This window comes from Bombina bombina, chromosome 10 (genome assembly GCF_027579735.1).
Source record: "Bombina bombina isolate aBomBom1 chromosome 10, aBomBom1.pri, whole genome shotgun sequence".
NCBI lineage: Eukaryota > Metazoa > Chordata > Amphibia > Anura > Bombinatoridae > Bombina > Bombina bombina.
In genome coordinates this window covers 28,257,678-28,278,214 of record NC_069508.1, presented here as the reverse complement: position 1 = coordinate 28,278,214, position 20,537 = coordinate 28,257,678, and the positions used below count along the sequence as shown (strand labels likewise).

At 33.8% G+C, this 20,537-nt stretch overlaps 1 protein-coding gene across 1 annotated transcript in view; it reads right to left on the bottom strand.

Moving 5' to 3' along the window:
- Positions 1 to 558: 558 nt before the first annotated feature.
- The window catches only part of LOC128640676 (calcium-activated chloride channel regulator 1-like), a 43,952-nt gene continuing 23,973 nt past the window's right edge, over positions 559 to 20,537 (bottom strand). The window contains exons 8-14 of the mRNA XM_053693107.1: positions 18,715 to 18,895; positions 15,077 to 15,180; positions 11,049 to 11,270; positions 10,262 to 10,532; positions 7,786 to 7,950; positions 3,326 to 3,562; positions 559 to 944 (exon numbers count right to left, since the gene is read on the bottom strand). Of these exons, the coding sequence (XP_053549082.1) occupies positions 559 to 944; positions 3,326 to 3,562; positions 7,786 to 7,950; positions 10,262 to 10,532; positions 11,049 to 11,270; positions 15,077 to 15,180; positions 18,715 to 18,895 (1,566 nt within the window). The remainder of the gene's footprint in view (positions 945 to 3,325; positions 3,563 to 7,785; positions 7,951 to 10,261; positions 10,533 to 11,048; positions 11,271 to 15,076; positions 15,181 to 18,714; positions 18,896 to 20,537) is intronic.

The following is a 20,537-nucleotide window of genomic DNA, read 5'->3' as shown; positions in this document are numbered from 1 at the left end:
TTTAAAGTAACTCTCAATATGAATACATAGGGGTCAATTTAACAAGGGCCGAACAGTCCCTGTTCCCCTTGTTTCCTGTTTATTAAGACCGTTGCTCCTTAACTCGCACGCCACCTCTAAAGCGACGTACATCAATCCACCCAATTGCATAAGATCGGGCTAGTTGACACCCTCTGCTAGCGGCCAATTGGCCGCAATTCTGCAGGGGGTGGCATTGCACAAGCAGTTCACTATAAATGCTTGTGCAATCCTGAATGCTGACAGCGCATGCTGTCCGCATTCAGCGATGTCTGGCGGACATGATACGCTGCAGCGTATCATGTCCGCCAGGCATTGTTAAATCGGCCCCATAAAGTCGAAGGGGCACAGAGTGCTTTATTTGTGTATCCTGTTGTCAGTTCTTTACTATCAGAAAATTAAAAATACATTTAAAATGATATCTTTAAATATAAAGAATTTGCTGTTATGTTGTTTAAAATGTGTTTTACTACAAATTCCTGAAACACTGTATACCGATGAGTATGTTGTATGTACTTTACAGACAGCAGCTCAGCTTCCTTACATTTGAATTCTTAGTTTCTTCTTTTTCCTTTGGACAAATACATAATAAATAGTGATCCCTATGATAATAGCAGTTATAATGATTGCAGCGCAAACAATCAGAGCTAGATGTGTTGCACTCACTTTAGTAGATTTGGGAATAAAAAGAGCCGCCTGTGCTAAATTAGATAGATCTGATTTCTGTGGCACTTCATCAAAAGCAATCAGAGCAAAATATAGGATGGTGCCATTTGCTATAACAATATTTTCAGGAACAAAGGTGAATGTTTCACTGGATCCAGCTGGCTGTGGTGTTAGACTGGAAATATTCACTGAAGTACAATTATCAAAATGATCTCGGAGGTCTTTAGGACGGGTGCTCATCCTTAGATCATATCCTGACGCTGAAATGAGAAGGTAGCGCATATTATAATTATGTAAATAGAATGGAAACTGGTGACGCAAACTTTACATAAAGAATAGTACAGTTGTTGTAGGGTTTCGTTTGATTTACTGTAATAGATTTAATATATATATATATATATATATATATATATATATATATATATATATATATATATGTGTAAATAATTAGTTGAATCACTTGTCAATTTTAAAGAATTATGTAGACTCATGCGCTCTAAAAGTGTCCAACAATCTGATGGGTATATTGCTAGTGCGCACAGCCACACTAACAACATAGATATGATGGTTTGTGATGTGCAGTAGCGCATGCTCAGCGGTTATTTTTTATCAGACAGCTGACAGAACGTCACTTCCGTTTGCGGCTCTGATATGTTTGCTATTCTGTTAGAACACACCGTGTGGTAATTATGAAGTTGGATAAAACATATTAGCTAGATGGATGGCAAGTATAAGGGGTAAATTTATCATGGTGCGGACAGACATGATCCACTATAGCGTATCATGTCCGCCGCCCATCGATAAATGCCGAGAGCATAAGCTGTCAGCATTTATCGTTGCACCAGCAGTTCTTGTGAACTGTTGGTGCAATATCGCCCCCTGCAGATTTGCGGCCAATCGGCCGCTAGCAGGGGGTGTCAATCAACCCAATCGTATTTGATCGGGCTGATTGCTGTCCACCACCTGAGAGGTGGCGGACGAGTTAAGGAGTAGCGGTCTTAGGACCGCTGCTTCTTATCTTCCGCTTCAGGTGGACCTGAAGCGGAGTGGGTCGGAAGCAGTATTAGCTGCTTCATAAATCGACCCCTAAGAATTGCAGACTAGGCGCTTTTAATTGGCTCAACACAAGCAAATAAGTAAAATTATATATATATATATATATATATATATATTAACATTCACTGTCAAAGAACTGTATTTGTGGGACTGCTAAGAGGTTATGTTTTATGACTGTCTGCATAGTAAGCGCTATTCTGTATACCAGTTGGGAGAGTATTAAAAAAAGTTACCTTTAGTTGGAGTTGGCCGCGTTTTGTTTTATTTTGTTCTGTAATTAACTTTAACGTATTCTATTTTCTTCCTTTTCCTAATATTGTTTGTGTATAGGAGAATACTATATTGAGCCTCATGTATAATTTTTAGTGCAGATATTTGCAATGTGGTGCCTAATTGTTGATTGGTATTATGCATATCTAAATAATGTCTTTCTTTTGCACCCAGTACACTTATTTCTGCAGACCAGTACATTATTATGAGCTATCACAAATAAATGACCTTCCTAAAGAGGAACAGAAAGTGTAAGGAATTTATAGTAAAACTAGAAGAAAGTACTGATGAAAAAACCATCAGAGAAAGGGAAAGAGGTATTAGTTTGTTAATGAGATGAAGAAAGGAAGTAGAGAGAAACTGGGTTACATCAAACCGCATCTCAATCATTAGCTACTCATTTAGAGCTAGATTACGAGTGGCGCACTATCTTCGACGCGCGCGCAATGGGACATATACGTGCCCTTTTGTGTGCGCGTTAAGGGCCCTTCATATTACAAGTTGAAACTAAATGCAACCATGAGAGTGCAATTGCATTTAATGTGTGTCAAGATAGCGCCCCTGAAAAGCTATGGTTAACTGCTGCACAAGTAAAAAACATCAACAATACATTTCAATGTACAGTTACACTCATATTTACACTGTCTGATAAAAAATATTTTAAAAAGGAAATTGCACGCAAAAGTTATAAGGGCTCAAAGTTATGAAATGTCAGGTGTTGGAAAAAAAAAGGGCTGCAAAGGACTTTTACATAGGGATCCATTGACACACAGTTTTTTTAAATAAAATATATATGTATATTAATATATAAATATGTATTTATGTATTAACCTGTGTATATCTATATTTACATACACATATACACATATAAATACATAATACATTAAATATATGTATATGTTATATGTGATATATTCCTTTCTAAAGTGCCCGGTTGGGTTAGCGCATGACTTTGGGTGTGATCTTATGATTGCAACTTCTCAAGTACAGGGCTTTACCCGCACTGGGTACTGCCCGTGTACAAGAAAATTACTTTCAACCTGTAATATGCTCGCTACCTGATGCACGAAGCTAAATTACTTTGAGTGGGGTTTGCGCACTAGCAGGAGTGCAGTCTTGCACTCCAACCATAATCTAGCCCTTAATTTATATTACTACTACTACATACGGAAATAATATTAATATTGGTATTATTGTATTATTAATACTACTACTACTAATAATAATAATAATGTGTGATATGTTTTCTTTTTAAACTATTTATTATGTTCTAATAATATTTTTAGATTCACAAGTCTAAAATAATATCACATACCGCTTCCTTGATCCAGGTCATCCCCAGTTGCTGTCCAGGATAACACAATTGTGGATTCGTTAATATTTGCTGTTAAGTCAGTAATTCTCTCTGGTTTATAGATGTCAGGTTGTGGACCAGGAGGTACAGCAGAGACCAAAAAAGAACCACCTGATGCTGTTCTGCTGAAAGCTCCCAAGTCAAGGGCAATGTCATCGTCACTGATTACGGGCTTTGGTGGGTTCATGTCCACCACACCTTAAACACAAGAAAATAGTATTTCTATATAGTTCTATTATTGCTGTATTATTCTCTTAATGGTTTAAAAAATTGAACAAGTTACATATAGTAGATAAGGTGACCACATAAGACAGTATGGGCTAGATTACAAGTGGAGAAGTATTTTTCGTTTTTGCTATAGCTAAAACTCCGCTAGGATTTTCATTTTTGCGCTAGTCGGGTTGCACTGGTGTTACAAGTTGAAAGTAAACGTTTTTTCTCCAGCGGTAACATGATTTGCTCAAAATGTTGCAAATCGAAATTTGTGATCACATTTAAACATTCCCCAATAGAAGTCAATGGAGAAAAAAATTGAAAAAAAACACCCCACAATTTTGTGCAAACATCATAACATATTTGCAATAGCGCTAACCCAACATGAAATTATGAATATTTTTTCTGATGTTGTTTACAAATGTTCTATTTACTCACAAATAAATATTTCTTCATATATCTGATTTTTTTTAACAAATATATATTTATACATATATATATATATATATATATATATATATATATATATATATATATACTGTATATATAAAAATATATATATATATGAATAAGGGTCCAAGAGGCTCGAAACGTCGTTATGTTTTTATCCTGATGTTGTTCCAATAAAGAAGAAATATATTTTTAAACATAGTGCTGTTGCCACTGTCTATTTTTGGGATTATATACGGGAGGATGGCAGGTCTCCATGGCAAATGTGCACTTGAAAGGTGAACCTGTGAAAAGTGATACCCATTAAGAGGTTCCAGAGAAAAGTGCTAGACTGTCTGCTGTACTTGTTATATATATACACATACATATATGTGTATGTTACGGGTAAAGTCAGATATTACCCCAGTGGCTGTGGGTAAAGCCTGATGTAAGATCATACATCAGTCTTTACCAGGGTAGTCCTAGGGTTACCTAAACGCTTCTGGATAAAGCCCATCCACACATTTTTTTTGCCTCTGCCTGGGTGGTTGAAGTGGGGCGCTCCGCCGATCCTCTGGTATCCACCCTAAGTGAACTTTGAACCCCCCAGGAGGAAGCAAAAAAGATAGTGAAGATGGGAAATTACAGTGCATCGTATATATGTTTTATGCAGTGATTTGCAATTTTACCCGGGTAATCATAGGATTACCCATTATCTGACTTTACCTGCAACATATATATATATATATATATATATAATAAGGACAGGTAATAAGCACTCACTGGATTTAAGCACAGCACACTATTTATTAGGCAGTGACGTTTCGGGGCATTCACCATTTCTTCAGACCTTCGTCTGAAGAAGGGGTGAATGCCCCGAAACGTCACTGCCTAATAAATAGTGTGCTGTGCTTAAATCCAGTGAGTGCTTATTACCTGTCCTTATTGAATATTACGTTAAACACCCTGGTCTATGCTAGGGTTGGCAAGTGAGAGTGCACTACTTTGGATCCAGTATATATATAAATATATATAAAATTATATATAAATATAGATATACAGTATACAGATAAATATAGGAATATCTATTTATAAATTCTTAAAACATTTTCTGCTATGTACAGAATATTGGAATGTGAAATATTTACAGTAATTACACAGTTACACATTTTATTAAATATGAATATTGCATAAATATGCTTTTACATGTTTTCATATGCTGAACGGGAAAAGGCTCCAAAGCACTTACGTCTATATATGTATACATATAGATTAATGTTTTTATATGTGTATATATGCCTGTAAATACATATGTACACATATAAATACATTAAAACATATTTATACATATACAGACACACATATATATATGTATGTGTGTGTGTATATATATATATATATATATATATATATATATATATATATATATACGTTGATTGGAGTAGCCGTGTTAGTCCATAGATTTAGATATCAAAATAACAAGAGTATTGCATTGAGCAATGATACTTTTTTATTGGACTAACTATACATTTATAAGTTGACAAGCTTTCGGAAGAGTTCCTTCCTTTATCAAGTCTAAAGCAATACTGACCAATTCAATTTAATTTACAGATTATATTTTAAAACACAGAATAGCTAAGAAGACAGAAAGTGCAGGGATAGGAGGAGGTGTCGTAAAAATCATGAGGGGGGCTTAGGTAACAGGCAGACAGTGTCCAGTGTAGGAGAACAGACAGGGGAAATATATAGCTTTACATAGAGCATATACTGACAAAGTTATATATCAACATTGAATCAATATCTATAAAGATGTGAAATTGTATATACAGGGGGAATACAAAAGTTAAAAAAAGACAAAAGTGTGGACATAGGCTTACCTGTGTACCTATGTATAAAGAGTGTGGAATATACAATGTAATTGACTAAATGAAAGTACATTACAAAAATTTTTGATAATGTGTTAAGAATCCAGAGTCCACATTTAGTCCAGCATTAAACAAGTTGAAGTGCATTATCATTTTCATTTCAAAGGTTTTTCTTTCCATGGTGTTTTTGAAGTTGCCTCTGAGAATTTTGATTTTGAGGTATTGGATGGAGTGGTTTCGTTGGGTAAAATGGTGACCAACAGGGGTGCAGTATTTTGTTTCACAGTGGTTTTTGATTGAGTGTCTGTGTAAGTTCATTCGAAGGTGCAGTCCAATAAAAACAGTATTATTGCTCAATGCAATACTCTTGTTATTTTGAGATATATATATATATATATATATATATATATATATACACACATACATATACTGTACATCATTAGACATGTAGATGTATGTATCTCAAAGTCCTTTGCAGCCATTTTTTTTCTAACACCCGAGATCTCATATCTTTGATCCCTTATAACTTTTGTGTACAATATTTTTTTTAAATCATTCTTGTTAGATGGTTACATGTACTTTGTAATTTATTGTTATTAGATGGTGTTATTATGAGTTTACATGTACTTTGTAATGTATTTTTATTAGATGGTGTTATTATGAGTTTACATGTACTTTGTAATGTATTGTTATTAGATGGTGTTATTATGAGTTTACATGCACTTTGTAATGTATTGTTATTAGGTTAGATGGTGTTATTATGAGTTTACATGTACTTTGTAATGTATTGTTATTAGATGGTGTTATTATGAGTTTACATGTACTTTGTAATGTATTGTTATTAGATGGTGTTATTATGAGTTTACATGTACTTTGTAATGTATTGTTATTAGATGGTGTTATTATGAGTTTACATGTACTTTGTAATGTATTGTTATTAGATGGTGTTATTATGAGTTTACATGCACTTTGTAATGTATTGTTATTAGATGGTGTTATTATGAGTTTACATGTACTTTGTAATGTATTGTTATTAGATGGTGTTATTATGAGTTTACATGTACTTTGTAATGTATTGTTATTAGATGGTGTTATTATGAGTTTACATGCACTTTGTAATGTATTGTTATTAGATGGTGTTATTATGAGTTTACATGTACTTTGTAATGTATTGTTATTAGTTGGTGTTATTATGAGTTTACATGTACTTTGTAATGTATTGTTATTAGGTTAGATGGTGTTATTATGAGTTTACATGCACTTTGTAATGTATTGTTATTAGATGGTGTTATTATGAGTTTACATGTACTTTGTAATGTATTGTTATTAGATGGTGTTATTATGAGTTTACATGCACTTTGTAATGTATTGTTATTAGATGGTGTTATTATGAGTTTACATGTACTTTGTAATGTATTGTTATTAGATGGTGTTATTATGAGTTTACATGTACTTTGTAATGTATTGTTATTAGATGGTGTTATTATGAGTTTACATGTACTTTGTAATGTATTGTTATTAGATGGTGTTATTATGAGTTTACATGTACTTTGTAATGTATTGTTATTAGATGGTGTTATTATGCGTTTACATGTACTTTGTAATGTATTTTTATTACATGGTGTTATTATGAGTTTACATGTACTTTGTAATGTATTTTTGATGTGTTTTGTATCTTTTCAGAAAACAGTTAACCCACTCTGAGATTGCAGTAAGGATTCTAGCGTAAATCACAATTGAGTGCAATTTAAACAGAGCTCAAACTATCGCAAAAACCCTTGTGAAATCATTTGCGCTCCACTTGTAATCTAGCCCTGTATTTATTATTTATCAGATGACAAATAATAGCTAATTATCCATTATTACTCATTTTAATTAAACTGAAATCATCAACAATAGAAAATCTGTTTCTACCATTCTCTACATAACCAGGTACATAAAGAGCGTGACTCCTTGGGAACGCTAGGCGGCTTCTATTCTGTTTGCTTTCTGCCCGAATCTTTAAATTATATCGTCCATTTACTGTAACATTGAAGAAATATCTAGAGTAGACGCCATCATTCTTTACAATATCAGCACCTAAAAGGTATAAAAAAAGAATAATATAGTTATATGTATTTATATAGTCAATCAAACCCCTCAACAGTTATTCAGTATATTTTTATTTTAGTAATTAGTATAGGGGAATATGATTCCATAACATATGTGTTCCCAATGATCCATTTTACCTGCTGGAGTGTATTGAATTGTTACAAATAGATAATTTACCTTTATAGCAGCATCTGAAATAGCTGATTTTGCCTGTGGTATTCATACTTATACTGAATGTTTTCTATACTTAAAGGACCAGTCAAAACAGTAGATTTGCATAATCAACAAATGCAAGATAACAAGACAATGCAATAGCACTTAGTCTGAACTTCAAATGAGTAGTAGATTTTTTTCTGACAATTTTAAAAGTTATGTCTTTTCCACTCCCCCTGTACCATGTGACAGCCATCAGCCAATCCCAAATGCATACACGTACCATGTGACAGCCATCAGCCATTCACAAATGCATACACACTTATTCTTGCACATGCTCAGTAGGAGCTGGTGACTCAAAAAATGTAAATATAAAAAGACTGTGCACAGTTAGTTAATGGAAGTAAATTCAAAAGTTGTTTAAAATAGAATGCTCTATCTGAATAATGAAAGTTTAATTTTGATTGAGTGTCCCTTTAAATATAGGCTATAAAAAAAGCTGTGCAAACCTAGACATCAGAGGAAATTACAGGGATGGTAAATGAGATAAGTAATAAAATGTTAATTTCCAATTGTTGTTTAGGAGCAATGGGATTTGGTATACAAACAGAGATAAGATAATGAAGCATGTATGTGTACAGAAAGTTATAACATAAGAAGATCTGATTTATCTACAAACTCAACCCATCTTGGTGAGTTGCAGGGGCTTATTTATCAAGGGCAGAATGGCCCCTGATGCCACTGTTTCTGCGCAAGCTCAGGTTTAACTGGTCCGTTGCCACTGAGGCTGCGGACATCAATCCGTCCGATCATATACGATCTAATTGATTGACACCCACTGCTAGTGGCCGATTGGCCACAAATCTGCAGGGGGCAGCATTGCACAAGCAGTTCACCAGACCTGCTTGTGTAATGTTAAATGCTGACAGCATATGCTGTCGGCATTCAGCTATGTCAGTCGAACATGATACGCTACAGCATTTCATGTCGGACAGACATTGATAAATCGGCCCGCAGTGTCAAAGAACAAAAACAGCTATTTCATATACAAAATTATACCTAAAGAAGCAATTTCTCTTGCATTTTACACTCATGGAACCATGGATTTATGGAAACACATTAAAGGAAAAAAACAATTTTATAGTACACTGTCCTTTTAGGAGGCTATTTTGAAAATTACATCACAATATTTAAAAAAAAACAAAAAAATGTGAAATAGGTATCAGTAAGCCAAATAAGAAAGAGTGGGTAGCACTTGCTGATTGGTGGCTTAATGTGGCCACCAATCAACAAGCACTACACAGCGTACTGAACCAAAAATGGGCTGGCTCCTAGGCTTACATTTCATTTCTGCTTTTCAAATAAAGATAACATAAGAACAAAGAAAAGGAGTAAATTAGAAAGTTGCTTAAAATTGCATGCTCTATCTGAATCGTGAAAGAAAAAAAAAATGGGTTTCATATACTTTTAAGTATATTTCACACATTGGGCTCCAGTTATCTCACAGGGAAGGCAGCTTTGAGGTACCCTACCCTAAATATGTCTCCCTTTAATTTGTTCCCAGTGATCCAGTTTTTTTGCTGGAGTGTATTAAATTGTTTACAAATCGCTCCTTTCATTTTTATGGGTCGAGGTCTCAAAGAACAACAACAGCTATTTTATATTTCTTATACATTTTATACTCTGCAGCTGCTATAACAAATCATTGGAAACACATTAAAGGAAAAATAATTTTACAGTGTATTGTCCTTTTAAGTATCAGCGGTTATAAACTATCCTGATATTTCTTATCGATGCATAAAAGGCCCTGTTCTGGGGTGATTGGTTACACAACAGCCAGGGCAGCAGATGCAGCTCATTTTCTGTCTGCCCCTGTGAGCACAGACATTCTCAACCCATCTATTGTTAAAGAAATATGCCGTTCATGTATTTGTACAAAAAAAGACAAGGTTAGTTATTAAAAATAGTTTTCAAAGTTTAGTAACTTTCTAAAGTTATTTAATGGTAATTATTTAAAATTTGATTTTGATTTTAGGGCTTCTCAAAATAATAGCTAATGGAGTTATTTACCTGCACTATTAACTTCATTTCCTAAATTACTGCTACATGTTATATGATAGTCCCCTTTAAATAACATGTAAATTACCTGCTCCATTATCCAAAAGCTCTAGAGTGACAGCACTACTCATCACTGACTCAATAGTCGCTGTCACCTTTGCTCCCTTTACTGGTAAAAGCCCTTGATTCACTGATGCATAGACGACCATTGGGCTGGGGTGCTGATTTATGTCGCTGCCCATGTGGGCATTGACAACAATTGGTGGAACATTTACATCAGCTGCCTTGGAGCTCACTATGATGCTTAAAACTTGTTTTGCTGTAAATTTGTTGCAAAGGCTGTAATGCCAAGTTCCACTCTAAAAACAAAAACATAAAAAACTGTAATTATTAGAGCTATTAAATCACATTATATAAAGAAGGCACAGTTCCTTTAAGTACATACCTTAACACCCACTTGAAGTCCTGTATAATTTCTCCAAATACATTACTTAAATATAACATTTCAATGGCAGATCTACTACTGGTGGCCATCACTATCCAATATCTAATGCCACAAAAATCTCAGATGTCAACAGCCCAAGTGTTCTGTCTTTCCAGAGTTGATACAACATAACATTTTACACATGGTTTCCCTTTTCTTAATGTTTATATCATTCTTCAGCATATAGTACCCTGCTCATGATGGTTTGAGGCACTGCTGAGACATTCTTGAATCTAAATCATTGCAGCATTTAAACAATCTTGAAGAAATTCAACTTGAGCAATAAAGTAGCTAAAGAACTGCATTGCCTCCCAATGACATGGGAAATACCAGTGAAACATAACTAGATACACAAGAACATCTTTAGGTAACTTAAACCATGATTATCTACCTCTGCTGTTCCAGGGATTGCAAGTCTACTTGATTTGGAAACCGAGTCAGTGGAGAAGTTTGCAGCAGTAAATATTGTTCCATTTGGGTTTTGTAAAGTAATATCTGGTACTGCACTTTTCCAAGTTACCAGAAAAAAGGTTTCTTTCCCCACAGTGTTGTCAATGATGACAGTGCCATTCAAACAGTTATTTGGTGCAGTGTCTAAGGCAGTGCTTTCCAGCTGCGACAATATAAATAAACAAACAAAATAAATTCCATATAGAGGTGATGTTGTACATAATCATTTTGCATAATTTAAAGAATCTATTAGGACAACATTATAAAAATAAACTTAGTTAATCTACATATGTACCTTCCAGAGTCATATCTATGTGACCTAGGGAGTCAATATAATTCTGGTGTATGATTGGGAAGTCCAGTGAAATCAGGTTTTTTTATGGACATGGATAAGCCCTTTAGGGCAAAGTTGGATGGGTTTAAATTGTCAAACAAAATAAGAGCTCTAGTAGTGCCAGGGTATATTAAACCCTTCTGCAACCATCTCATAATGTAAAGATGGGGAAAAATAAACAAGAAAAAAAAAATGAAAAAGTTGGTGCATTTAAAAAGTATTTGTTGTTGATGTAAAAATAAACTCCTGAATCAGAATGGATAGATGCTGTTACTTAACACTATTAACTGAGGAGTGATAAAGGGAATATATTCCATAATAATAAACCCCAATGGTAAAGCAACAACAAAACTCTACTGCTTGAAATAGAATAAAGGACACAGTAGTGTTATCCACATACTATTGGTCCTGACCCCCATGTTCCTGTTGATAAAAGAATACCTCAGTATCAGGTAAACATTTTAACTAGAATCAAGCCTGAAAAGACAACCAAAACAAAAATGGTGAGGCATTTTGCCCCAAAATGAGCCATTTTGAAGTTCGAAAGTACTCCTAAATGCTAAACTCTATGTGCAGTCCTTAAAATAAGTGTAATCCTTATGCAAAACAAGTTTGAGGTAGGCATGAGACACGGCTACATTACAAGGGATATAAAATCACAAACTTTTCTTTCATGATTCCGATAGAGCATATCCTTTTAAACAACTTTCCAATTTACTTATGTTATCAAATTTGCTTCATTCTCTTGGTAGCCTTTTTTGACGGAGCAGCAATGCCCTTCTAGGAGCTAGCTGGAAACGTTTGGCAAACCAATGATAAGAGGCATATATGTGCAGCAACCAATCACAACCTAGCAATTCAATTGTGCCACCTATTGTTTTATATATCATTTTCTCACTTTTTTGGGGGAAAAAAATATTTTTAAGGTGAGCAAGATTCCTACTCTGATTAAGACAGTTATATACATTTTTTTATCCAATCACAACCTAGCTCCCAGGAGTGCATTGCTGTCCCTGAGCATACATAGATATGCTTTACAACAAAGGATACTAGGAGAAGAAACATTTAGATAATAGTAGTAAATTGGAAAGTTATTTAAAATTGCATGCTCTATGTGAACCATGAAAGTTTATATTTGACTTTTGCTTTGCTTTTGCAGTATTGAATGTATATGATTTTAAATAATTTTAAAAATCAACTGGAACATGTGCTGCATTGTCCAATCAATTTAATGATGTTTCATATGAACTGATTAATCAGACAGGAGGTATAATCAAGTTCTACAAGATGTGTGCATTTGGCTTTGGACAAAGATAGATTTGTCTGAATTAATGTAAATGGGGCGATTCTTCCACTATATAAGCAGTCAAATACATTTATAGAATTAAGTAGATGAAGGAAGGAGGTTTGCTTGACCAAAACAATTAGTTTATTCATTCCTATTATTTGCCACCAAAATAAACACAGGAAAAGGCAGTGGAAGAGAAAGTGAAAAGGAGCTATTTAAGTTTAACTAATCAGCTCCTTAGGTTGTAATGATGTAAAGAGGGTCTAACTATTCATGTGTCCAGGTCCCCTGCCCAATTGTGCCTTAGTATTACATATGATTGATGTCAGGCAGTAAGTGTTGTTTTTAGTTATACAGTCTTGTTCAGTCAAGCCTTAACCTGTCATAGGGAGGTGGGAGACTAGGGGATGCTCACACATTTTCAATCTTTTTGACTAAAAAAGCTTAGATGCAAATCAAATAGTCAGAAGGTCCAGAGAGGTGAAGGTAGGCTACAAGAAAACAGCAGTTATAAGGTAAATTACATTCCTTTAGAAAAGCTTATCAAATGATTTAACTACAACAATCCCCATATACCTTAACGGTGAATTTTGTATAAAAATCATTAGATAAACTTTTATAAAGGATCTGAGTCCACAATGTTCTATTGGCATTGAAAATTTGTCTCTTTTAAAGGGACACTGAACCCAATTTTTTTCTTTTGTAATTCAGAAAGAGCATGCAATTTTAAGCAACTTTCTAATTTACTCCTATTATCAACTTTTCTTCGTTCTCTTGCTATCATTACTTGAAAAAGAAGGCATCTAAGCTTTTTTTTGGTTTCAGTACTCTGGACAGCACTTTTTTTATTGGTGGATGAATTTATCCACCAATCAGCAAGGACAACCCAGGTTGTTCACCAAAAATGGGCCGGCGTCTAAACTTACATTCTTGCATTTCAAATAAAGATACCAAGAGAATGAAAAAAATTTGATAATAGGAGTAAATTAGAAAGTTGCTTAAAATTTCATGCTCAATCTGAATCACAAAAGAAAATTTTTGGGTACAGTGTCCCTTTAAGTGTTCTGATTTTATAATGTAAGTTTTTTGTTAAATTTAGTAACACATTTGTTGTTCCTAATGGAAATAATAGTAACCAATCTGTAAACAATATTCAGCCGAACTGAACACCCACATGAACAAATTTGTCCAAACTTAACATTGTTAAAAATATTAAACCCTTAATGATCAATGACAACATTATTCCATCATGGAACAATTGAGCAAGCTGAAGCTGTGCCCCTGAGGGGTTAAACAAATCTTTCAGGCTAAATAAAAAAAAAATCCTGTACACGTCTACTAAATATTACTAATTTCACAATAATCTTTACAAGCAACATGCCTTTGCAGTATTGCATTTATATGATTATGCATGCAAAAATACGTTTTATTATTATATCCAATTAAAGTGATACTCACTTCCATGGTCTTTGCTGATTTGCTAAAACATATTTACTATTTGTATTTACTATATGATATTTAGAATTTGGGTGAGTGCTGGAAATGGTTGCAAAATGCTTATTTGTGGTCTGAAATGCTTGTGCCTTTTTGTTTATGTGTTTACTTACCCATTTATTTGTTTATACATTTTTATTTATATATTTGTATTTAACTAGATACTCTTTATTCCACCATAATGGTACCCCCCAGTGCAGAGGTATCTGTTATCATCCAAGAAAACAGGGGGTGTAGATTGTGTGTGTATAATTCTGCTTTATTATTTATTCTTTATTATTTATTCTTTATTTCAGGCAGTAGTGTTTTTGTTTTGTTTTATCTTTTATTTCTCTCTGTTTAGTTTGTTTGTTAGGATCTCTGTTACAGTCCATTGATATATATGTATTTATTTATTTTTAATTTTTTTATTTTTATATATTTTTATTTATTTTCTTTATTACCATTTAAGTTTAGATTGTAAAGTTCCAAATTTTCTGCATTGAAAGCAAAAATAATAATGACAAATTAATTTAAAGGGACACTGAACCCAAATTTTTTTATTTCGTGATCCAGATAGAGCATGCAATTTTAAGCAACTTTCTCATTTACTCCTATTATCATTTTTCTTCATTCTCTTGTTATCTTTATTTGAAAAAGAAGGCATCTAAGTTTTTTTTTTTTATTCAGACCTCTGGACAGCACTTTTTTATTGGTGGATCAATTTATCCACCTATCAGCAAGAACAACCCAGGTTGTTCACCAAAAATGGGCCGGCATCTAAACTTACATTCTTGCATTTCATATAAAGATACCAAATATCATGCACATATCAGAAACAAACAATACATTATATTCAAATAAAAAACATCACCTGTATAGCCTGATTAGATATATCCCCATTTTTAGATGATATCCCAGTGAAAGCATCAATCAAATCATTTGCTTTCACATCTTTTGCTAAAAAATTTACTCCTCCTGAAAACAAAAATATCTTTAGATTAGTACTTTTCAAAATGTTATTTTAATCTAATAATGCAAATGGTCTTAGTGGTTGATCACCATCTATTGTTTAATAATGATCAGTATGTTAATGGATGCTGAATTATTTTTGATAGCAAAAAAATCACAATCAGCTATTTTTATAGTTTATTGGTGAAAAATGACCTTGTACCTAAAAGAACACTAGATACGGTAGCAATTGCATAATACAAAATACAGTGTAATAACACGAAGAGGCTGATTTTATAAAACTCTCTGGGCTGGGGAGATTCTATAAGAATGCTCACCAGCCCTTCTATTTCTCTAGTGAAATTCTATAAAGCCACTTTTTACCCTTAAAACAGGTGTATACTGTATTTTAATGTGCACAATAAAATTTGCAATTTAAAAATCATAAAAAATGAATAATTAAACTATTTACATAAAAATAGACAGGAAAAATTGTATGTTAAGGTGTATCAAAAATCGTAACGAAATTGTTCACCAAATATTGTATTTTATTTTATTTTTATTAAAAATGTAAAATTTGTATGTAAACTACACCAGAATAAATCATATTAAATATGCACAGTGTCAATCTTATTTTAGGTACACTAAATGTGCAAAAAACCATAGCAATTTGTACTTATAAGTACATTAGGCAAAGCGTAATTGTTGTTAGATGGTAACAAGCTTTTCTCAAAACACTTAAAATACTTAATACCCTAATAGAAAAACACAAGGAGAGAGAGAGATTTAACAAAGTAATTGACATCAAGGATATAACTTAAAGGAACTGTCATATTTGTGGGGAGGGTTTTGTAATAATAGTTTGTGTTTTTGTATTATGTTGTGCTGTGTCTGCTGGGTTAGATGTACCATGTGTTTAATAAAGCCTGCAAAATTCTAAATAGCCTGATATGTATGTATGTATATAATTATATATATATATATATATATATATATATATAAAAATAAATATATATATATATATATGTCTATATATATGTATATGTATATATATATATATATATATATATATCAGGGATGTGCAGTCAGGGGAGGCAGGTAAGGCAATGACCTCACCTGTCATATGGGCAAAGAAAATATTTAATAATTGTAAAAAAAAAAAAAAATGGTCCATGTTGTTTAGCTATGGAGAGAGGCAGTGAGCAAGTTTGCCTCTCTCCATTGCGCAACATGCTTAATGGTTTGGCTATGAGCAGCGAGCGCCAGCGCCACCCACTGGTAGTTGGAAGCTCAGGGTGGCCTATAAGCCCCCATTTAGGCAGCTCTCATAGCTGCCTCTTGTTGGGGGGAGACAATCAGGGCCGATCATCACCAGGAGAGAGAGACCAAGACCAGAGACACCGACTTGCCAGTTGCCAGCTACTGCTGCTGGCTGTGATGTAAGTGAATCATCCTTCCAGATCTATTGTTGAAGTTTATTGAATATTATTGCAGCATGCCGTATACAATTTTTATGTTGCACGCTGCTAATATATTCAATAAACTTATTTACCAAACCAGGCCAGAACTGCAATCAGGGAGGGACAGGACAGCAGGACAGGGGGCGGACTAACTGACAACCCAATGCCGCAATTCAACCCTAGATCGAGCGCTCGAGACTCCTGCAATTTGTAGCATAATATTTTTATTTTTTTTCAAGTTATTTATACTTAAGTTGACTGACTCCTGAGGCTGAGTCCTGCCGGGGACTCTGAGGGAAGTGTTGGGGGGAACCTTCTGTTAACAATCTCTGCATCACTAATTTTTTCTACATTTCGGTTAAAACATTTTTATTTTCTGCTCCCTACCACAAAACATTTTTTGCACATTGCTATAAGGTTTCCCAGCAAATTCATCTGCACATGCACCATGCTGCAGAATAAAAAAAAAAAAAAAAAAAATCAGCATATTTATAATTATTTGTTTAGTACCTTCAAAAACCCTCTTATTTCAGTTTCTTGTGTGGTCTTCTGATTTTTTTGTTCAAGTTAATTAAACTTATAAATAAGGGACATAATGACACTAAAACAAGTTTAGTCTATGTTGAACTGAGTCTTTAATTTGTCACTAACATCCATGCTCTGTCTGAATCAGAAAATAAACATTAATGTCCCTGTCCCTTTAAATCCAGAGAGAGGATAGAAAAACAGAGATAAATATTCTATGTAGAAAATATGTACATTTTACCAGTCATGAAACTACCATCTTTATATACTTTGTAATTGTCTGACAAAATGAATTACTCCCTTATCATTTCCCACCTTGACTACTGCAATTCTGTCTTCTCTGGTCTCTCAAGCTATTACCTGCCCCACTGTATTCCATCATGAATGTTCCAGGCTCCCCATCTGCTGCACTTCTTTGCCAAAACCTTCACTGGGTTCCCTTAGCCTCAAGATTAACATTCAAAATTGTGACCCTAACATACAAAGCCCTCACCAAAACTGCACCCTCCTATATATCTGCCCTTGTCTGCAAATACTCCCGCTCCCTCCACTCTGCCCAAGACTTACTTTTCTCCTTATCTCTCACTATTTCCTCACACTCTCATTTGCAAGACTTTTCTAGAACTGCAACTATTATATGGAACAATTTATCTTGCTCATTCAGACTTTTTCTCTAATCTCAAAAACTTAAATTGTTCCTTAAAGGGACTTAAACCCCCAAACTTTTTCTTTGTGATTCAGACAGAACATGTAGTTTTAAACAACTTTATGATTTACTCCTATGATCTAATTAGCTTTATTCTCTTGCTATCCTTAGTTGAAGAGCATACCTAGGTAGGCTCAGGAACAGCAATGCATTACTGAGTGAAAGCTGGTGATTGGTGGCTTCACAAAATTTCCTCTTTTCATTGCTTCACCATGTGTTCAGCAAGCTCTCATTAGTATATTGCTGCTCCTTCAACAAAGGATACCACAATAATGAAGCAAATTTGATAAAATAAGTTAAAGGGACGTTCCAACTAAAATTGGAATCCACATGGATGCATTTCAGTTTTGAATATACACATTTTTAAACCTAGAAGGTTCATATGCTAATTTCTTAGACCTTGAAGGCGGCCTCTAATCTAAATGCATTTTGACAGTTTTTCACCACTAGAGGGTGTTAGTTCATGTGTTTCATATAAATAACATTGAGCTCATGAACGTGAATTTACCGAGCAGTGACCACTGATTGGCTAAAATGCAAGTCTGTCAAATGAACTGAAAAATGGGGGCAGTCTGCAGAGTCTTAGATACAAGGTAATCACAGAGGTAAAAAGTGTATTAATATTACTGTGTTGGTTAGGTTATGCAAAACTAGGGAACGGGTAATAAAGGGATAATCTATCTTTTAAAACAACAAACATTCTGGTGTTGACTGTCCCTTTAACATGATGTGTCATTGTAAGTTTTCTATTGTATAGTGCTGCAAAAAATATTGTTGCTTTATAAATAAACAATAATAATAATAAAAATAATCTGAGTATTACAAATTTATTCTTCTCGTACATGCAGCACAGCTTGTTTTAAAACTCACCTGTCATTGATGCAATTTCTTCAAGTCGCAGTGTAGCAGCTCCGTCCACAGCGATGGTATTTACAATCGCACCGCTGGCTTTTATATCGTTATAACAAAGCCTGGTATCATAATTATCCTCTCCATCTGTTAATAAAACAATTTCAGTGCCATACGATAACCCATCGTGTTGACGGTTGACCTGAATATGTAATAAGTGATATAAAAATATAATGAATGCTAAATATTTCTTGCAAACAATTGAATGTTTCCATTGAAAATGTAGTGCAAGTAACTAACTATATTTTATATCTCTCCTATATCAATGACATGAAAAGCCATATTTAAAGAGAGATTATCCTTGTTATGTTGTGACTTTTGCAGCTGTTTTTTTAACTGTACCAAACTGTTCTCAGCAAAGGCAATACACCTTTAAACCCAGGAAAACTAAAAGGGACATGAAACCCAAAAATTGTCTTTCATGATTCAGATAGAGCATACAATTTTAAACAACTTTCCAATATGTTTGTATTCTAATTAGCTTCATTCTCTTGGTATCTGTTATTATAGGAGCAGCAATAAATGACTGGGAGCTAGCTGAGCCCATTGGTAAGCCAATGACAAGACATATATGTGCAGCCAACAATCAGCAGCTAGCTCCCAGCTTCTGAGCCTACCTGGGTATGCTTTTCAACAAAAAATACCAAGAGAACAAAGCGAACAAGATAATACAAGTAAATGGGAAAGTTGGTTAACATGATATGCTTTTTCTGAATCATGAAAATATTTTTGGGGTGTCATGCCCCTTTAACATACAACTTGGCAGCACCCATAACTCAGCATGCCCTATACTTTAAATGGATAGCGCAGCCGCAATAAACATCACTCACATTACAGGCTGAAAATTATGTGTTGCGCTCAAGCATAACAGCACTAGAAAAGTTAGCATCACTTGAGATCTGAACTAAAGTGTTAGGGCTACAAACAAGTTTATATATATAATTTAAAGGGACAGTCTATTGTTTAAAAATATAGATAAGCCCTTTATAACCCATTCCCTAGTGTTGCACAACCAACACAGTTATATAAATACACTTTTTACCTCTGTGATTACCTTGTATCTAAGCCTCTGCAGACTGCCCCCTTATTTTAGTTCTTTCAACAGACATCCATTTTAGCCAATCATAGCTGGCTCACCTGAACTCCACGTGTGTGAGCATAATGTTATCTATATGACACACATGAACTAACACCCTCTAGTGGTGAAAAACTGTCAAAATGCCCTGAGAGAAGAGGCAGCCTTCAAGGGCTTAGAAATTAGCATATGAACCTCCTAGGTTTAGCTTTCAACTAAGAATACCAAGAGAACAAAGTAAAATTGGTGATAAAAGTAAATTGGAAAATTGTTTAAAATTACATTCTCTATCTGAATCATACAAGTTTATTTTGGACTAGACTGTCCCTTTAAATATAATATTTAAATAGATGTATAAATATGAATTAAAAGGGATATGGTAAATGGCATGTCATTTATTTATATATTTCTATGTATGTTTATATGTGTATACATGTTTATGTGTTTATATGGGTAAATCTTTATGTACATACATAAATATATACACATGTATACACATATATACACTTTTGAGCCCTCCACATTTAAACACTTTATCTTATAAAATAAATGTTTTAAACAGATATACATACTTTAAATATCTTTGTTTTTCACTTAGAACAAAATCTTATATATATATATATATATATATATATAAATCAATGTTAATATTTGCATAGGAAATTAGTACATCTAAGCAAGTATCCCCGCTTGCCCCCAGAAATTCTTA